At 37.7% G+C, this 6312-nt stretch overlaps 1 protein-coding gene across 1 annotated transcript; it reads right to left on the reverse strand.

The window, feature by feature from the left end:
• Positions 1–3658: 3658 nt before the first annotated feature.
• Positions 3659–5654, reverse strand: LOC111991077 (protochlorophyllide-dependent translocon component 52, chloroplastic). The gene is made up of 3 exons (XM_065782085.1): positions 5470–5654; positions 4428–4615; positions 3659–4066 (listed from the first exon to the last, which is right to left on the reverse strand). Exons 2-3 carry the CDS (start codon positions 4601–4603, stop codon positions 3811–3813), a joined length of 432 nt encoding a protein of 143 aa, XP_065638157.1. The 5' UTR covers positions 4604–4615; positions 5470–5654; the 3' UTR covers positions 3659–3810.
• Positions 5655–6312: the final 658 nt, after the last annotated feature.

Consider the following 6312-nt stretch of genomic DNA (forward strand, 5'->3'; position numbering starts at 1 on the left):
TTTTATCTGTTTCAAGGCACAGCAGAGCTATGTTAGGGACTCAAAAACAGTATCACAAAAGAAACCGAAAACGATTAAAATACAAGGACTCTAAGCCTATGGTTAGTGTGCCTAAATCTAACATGGCCCACCTGGCTTTCCACGCTTAGTCGGGCAGTGATGGCCGTCATGCCATGCACCCGAGACGATCACATAGTCGTCTTTCATCCCTTTGTTGGATTTGGGGAGGCAAGAAATGAGCCTGACCACGTCCGACCGGGATTTTAAGTAGTACCCCGCGTCTTGCTGGCTGTGGCATTCGTACAGATGCACTACATCGAGCCAGGTGAGGCCCAATCCTAGGTGGAGGTTAAGGTGTTCAATGGCCCCTAGAATCCTAAACATGTTGGGCGCGCACTGCCAGGGAGTGATCCTATGGTTTCGGAGATAGCTAGTAGTAATGGGACCCATGGGGATGGTCATCCCCCCTTCTTTGAAGGCGATAAGAGGAATAACTACTTCTCCCGTCTCCCGGTCCGTTAGAATTTTTTCTGGGGGGCAGTACCTCACACCCACGTTGGGGGGAATGTGGTACGTGGACCTAAATGCTTCTAAACGCTCAGGGGTATCCACCATGTATTCGAGTTTTCCCATGATGCTCAGTTGACACTGATGGCCGAAGAGAAAATTAAAAGATTTGGTGAACGATGACTCACCGGGATTAAATCGGAGAGAGGATTTCAGGCTTGTGGGAAGGTTTTTGATGGCTCTCAGGAAGCCTGAAAGCAGCGATTGGGAGTTTTGGACGGAGCGGTGCGTCTGTTCTCTCTGGAGCGTCTGAAGATTCGCGAAGTGAAGAAGAAATAATGTCCTCTGAAGCTTTATACGGGGTCAAACGAGGGGTCAGGGGCACTCCCGCCCAAATTTCGAAGAACAACCTCAGCCGTTGGATCATTTAATCACCGTTGGATAGGAAGGGCGAAGCGTCACCTGGTGCAATTAATGAGGTGCCTGGGAATAAGGAAGCCGCAGCGACATTAATGAAGCAGCAGTGCCTATACTTATACACGTGTCAATTCAAGTTTGCCTGTTTACAAGCTTTTGCCCCAGGGGAAGTCAAAATCCTACTTTTTCTCTTCGGATGCGTACGAAAAACTACGATTTTGAGGGGCTAATGTGGGGGAGAAAAACCCAGCCCAGCTTATTCGGCCCAAGGCCCTAAAAGAGGAACATTCTTCATCCGAGGAGATGAAGCCTTCAGTCGGAAGCCCACGCCAATGGGGATGCCTGGAGACGAACACGTATACCATCCGAGGAGATGCTCATACGTCCGAGCAGACATGAGTCCTCGGATCCGAAGAGGTTTGATCAAACGCGAGTATGGGAGGTTCAAGTGATCTATTTGACAAGTGTAAGGAGGGAGAGGAACCTCGAACACACATGAAGATAACAGCAACAGGGGAATATCAAGGAGGCGTACTTCAACCACCACATTTAATGCCCTGTACCTACCTTTCTGGCCGCATTTATGTGGACAGGACACCTGAACGGTGCTTTCTCAGCTACCGCCACTCACATAAGGCTAAAGGTGGGATGATGGGACATGTACTCGAGTGGATGCCTGGATGATGAACAAGTGGACGGAGGAGATGTAAGAAGGTAATGCTATATAAGGGAAGGGTACCTCTGATAGAAGGGGATCGAAAAACAGGAGAGAGAAAGGGTACCTTAGATGGTTGTAGCTCCAGCAATTGTAACCCTTGATTATCAATGAACAACTTCTCTTCGGACAGAGTACTCATATTAGTCCGAGAGCACATTAATTCAACTTCTCTCATTGGTGTTGCTGTTTAATACTGTCATTTTCATTATTTGCCTAGCCCTTTCGCCCACTCTCTACAAAATTTATTGTTTTGGGCTCAGAGGGTTCCAAATCCATACCTCCTTGGGCTTGGGCCGCAAAAACTGACCCTACAAGTAGTATATAAGAGAGACAAGCAAAATGTATAGGGGGGTTTTTTTGGTTTTGGGAGTGAAGGGAGGAAAAAAGCCTCCTCGGCCATGGGCCGAGGAGCATCTCCTAGCTGTAAATTGTTCTAAGCGTTTCTTTAATAAAAGGAAAAGATGTTCAGGCTTCTAAGGGCCGGTCAGTGCCTAAACCTTCAACCCACTCTCTACAAATTTATTGTTCTGGGTTCGTTGGGCCTATAACCAATCTCTTTGGGCTTAGGCTACAAAAATCGACCCTACATATATAATTTAAATACTATTTGTGCGCACACAAAATATGGCTGTTGGGCTCAACCTCCACTTGGGCTCATAATCTATTTGTATTGTGGGTTTTGGGTTCCCTACTATGGGTGGTCCTATACTCAGAGACCAAAGTACACTTCTATTTCCTCAAAATCATTCTCTTTACCTCACAAAATTGCTCTTTTCTCTCTTAGAGTGGTTGCTCTTTTCTCTCAACATTCTCCCCAGAATTGCTAACCCCTAATTCCTCATTCTCTTCTTCTATTTATAGGCTAGGATAAGTGGAGGTGTTATGATTACTCCCCCTTACTAGTGCGAATGGGGGTCTAATTCCATCATCTCAAAGTGGATGCTCCGTCGGGAAAGGTGGTAGTGGCATTGGAACTGATTTCCATCTCCAGAATCTCGCTCGGCAGCGATGTTCTTAAAGGCACTATCGTACAACCGAGTACAGGGTGTCTTCGAGTAATAACACTCCCGACCAGGTTAGAAATGATCGAGAGGGGTTCGCTTGAGGTATTCAAGCTAGCGTGGTCTTATTTTAGCTCTTGGGCCCAAATTGGGCCCTGAGGTGTCCGGGTCGAGGCTAAAGGTCCAAGAATGGGGATAAGATCATATAATGTGCCATGAGGCTTGGGCCTGAGGCCTAGGGCCTAGCCCCGTACAATATTGATAATCATTTTTATATTTTGTTAATTTTTTTAAAAATTTTGTATGGATATTATTAGGTATAAAATGTAAATTGTCCATATATATTTTTTTAAAATTATTGTGAAGCATTTTTTTTTTACGATTCATTAAATCTAGACTCTTAGGTTTTTGTCCTTAATAACTCACTTGGATATTAATGATATGGTCCCACATTTGATTTTAAAATTAAGAAATAAAAATATTTAAGAATAAATAATTTAGGACACATGACGCAAAATTAGAACTCTAATTTGGAATTTTAATTTGAGTTTCTCTAAGCCTTACCTATATTATATATATATATATATATATATTGGTTGATTTGAAACGTGTTTCACTTTCAATACGTACAAACTATAAACTGTCATGTTATTTGATAGTGTAGTTAAATTTAAAAGATAGAATCTTAAAGGTGTAATAGATAGAATTTTTTTTTTGCCAGAGGATTTTTTTTTTTTCAATTACATGTGAAAATTTAGAACAGTCACGTTGAATTTTATTTTCAATAAAACATATATTCTTCATTCATTTTTTCATTATTTTCATTTTATATAATCACTTTTTTAAAATACCCGCATCACTCACACACTAACTAAGAAGTGAAAACTAAGAAATGAATAAAATGAGCAAAAAGTCATTTTTTTGGCTTAAAATAAGAAAACAAGAAGGGGGCGAATCATAGTTCTCCTTATTGTGAGATAACTAGGTAATGTGATTGAACTACAAGAATTCTTGGTGAGTATTAAGCAAGTTATAAACACATAAAAACCAGAAATGTCAAATTTTTCTTTATGCAAGTTTCATTAACCTTTATTGTGGTTGGACAACAAGTTTCATTAAACACCAGGAATATGGTGTTTTAAGGTTGGACAGTAAGTTAGAATAGCATCAGCGAAAAGCATGATCGTAGTCATGGTAATGGAAGTTTCTGTAGATGAAGCGAGCCAAACATCTTGAAGATGCATAGAATAGTACTGCCATCAAAACCATTGCGGTTCTTGCGGCTGTTGAGATTGCACCCTGCTTGGCTGCAGCAGCAATCGCAATTGAAGCAATAGAAACTACTCGGAGGACAACTTCAAGTACATTGAAACCTTTGTATGCTGCACTACAACTAGTGCAGTTCACCACATGGGACCAGTACCTGAAAAAGATTGTGAAATATAATTTCTACGAACCAATTCTCATAAATGAGACAAGTGGTGAATATGTGTGTATTGGTCAAATTATTCCATATTTTCCAGTGTTCTTGGCTTTCCACAGACAGAAAAAGAAAGAAGTCTCAAGGTATTATGACAATTTCAACTGTTTAAGCTGTTGATGTAAGTAAAGTTTGCACATGATATCTTACCGATTACAAGAAACAGGTTTAGCTATTTATTATATGCATCTACAAAGATCTACCATGCTCTTGTATAATATTCTCAAAAATGATACTCTTTCTAGATAACAAAAAAAAGTATCAAATTCTAGCTTGAATCCACATGGGCAATTGTGTGAATTACCTGTCCATCAGCTGCTCTCTAGGAGGAGTTGGGGGAAGAACTCCATTGTACTTGCCTCTCCAATCAACTTGACCGCCAGCATACTTGTTTAGCCATTTTCTAAATCCAATCACAAGCGTATCTGATTTTGTTGGCACAAAACAAGCTTTCTGCCAATTGGCAGGACCAACATCCATTATCTTATGCTCCTATAGAAAGAACTTAGGAGTCAGAAGCCACTACTAAAATCTATGTGATATAATACATTTAAGGAACAACAGTCAGCTAATTTGCTTCTCTTCCTGCCGGAGGCTGGACTAAAGACTAGAGCTTTGGTTTAAAAAAAAAAAAAAAAAAAACACTAAACTACATATCACAGCCGGGTAAATTACAGTGAGCAATTTCTGCCTTATCATATAAAATGTTAAATTTCAGAAAAAAATTAAAAATAAAAAGTTGTATTAGAATCGTTAGACATTTACATGGAAAGAAAGTTTCTAAAAAATTGAACCATCTCTATGCAGTGTTTATAAAATAATAATAGTAAAGAAATTTTGTTATGCTGCAAGCAATAATCTATGAAACAAGATGGAACTGGAAAGTTATCTTGTCAGCTACTAGTGCAGTCTAGTAAATAATAATATTTCCAAATTCTAATTCAAAACTTAGTTAATGTAATAGCAAAATCAAGAAAAATAATAACTAAATCGAAACATTGAAGATCCTACATAATTTAATCAATGAAGTGTCATATATATACATTCGAAAGAAATACAGGATATCTGGTTGTTGTTCAGTGTCTTTTCTCTTTCGCTCTCAAATTACATTTGGAAACCTTACAAGTCGGGTTTGTAAAATATTGAGAATAGTTATCTTTTGAAATAGCAGAACCCATGAATCTGTAGTAAGGTTGATCTGGTGAACCTATATCAGTAACTTCGATAGTAACTCATCAAAAGCAAAAGTGATTTATAATGGAATAAACCAGCTACCTAGATTGAAAAAAGAAAAAGAAAAGAAAAGAAAAGAAACTTGCAATAACATACAAAGAGATGGGAGTCACCTCAATGTGTAGAAGATATAAATCAGAATCTATAATCAGGTTTTGTTTTATATCAAATATCCATCGTGGCACAAGTTTATAAATCCAATAACCATAGTTTCTTGGGAAGCTCCATATCAATCTGCTACTCCCTGGACTAACTGGAATGCAAAAAAAAATTAAAAAAAATTCCTTCTGCACAGATGTATCCTGCATCAACCAAGATTTACATAAATAGAAGTACAATGGAACGAAAAGTGAAATACATACATAAGAATTAACCAAAAATTTTGTTTATCATCTATATCTATATATTACTAAAAGTTGAAGCGTGATATTTATTGTTGCTGAGCTCCTGTTGCGCTACCTCATCGCTACATCTCATTCATCACATAATTATTATTTATTATTTATTCTTTTTTTTTTTACAAAAAAAATATATAAATAGATTATTGATTTTATATATTCATTTTTGTCGGTTTTAACATTTATATATATTTCATTTTTATTTCTAATTTTCCTATAATTTTTTTTTTACATTCATTTATTTTTTAACTATTTACATTTTCTTCAATCTTTCTTCCCTTACCTTTTCATCTCTCCATTACTCTCTACTTTAATATTGCTATTCATCTTTCTTTTCATCTTCCTTTATTTTTCTCTTCTTATCCCTTCACTTTTACTATAAATTTGTCACTCTTTTTCATTCTTTGCATAGTTTTCTCTCACAAAAAGGTTCTCTCTCTCTCTCTCTCTCTCTCTCTGTTTTTCTCTGTCTCTCTCTCTCTCATCTTGCATTATAAATAATTAAAAATAGTATATAAGAATGTACTATTATTATATTACATAGAATTATTTGGATAA

This window comes from Quercus suber, unplaced genomic scaffold (assembly GCF_002906115.3).
Source record: "Quercus suber isolate HL8 unplaced genomic scaffold, Cork oak 2.0 scaffold_288, whole genome shotgun sequence".
NCBI lineage: Eukaryota > Viridiplantae > Streptophyta > Magnoliopsida > Fagales > Fagaceae > Quercus > Quercus suber.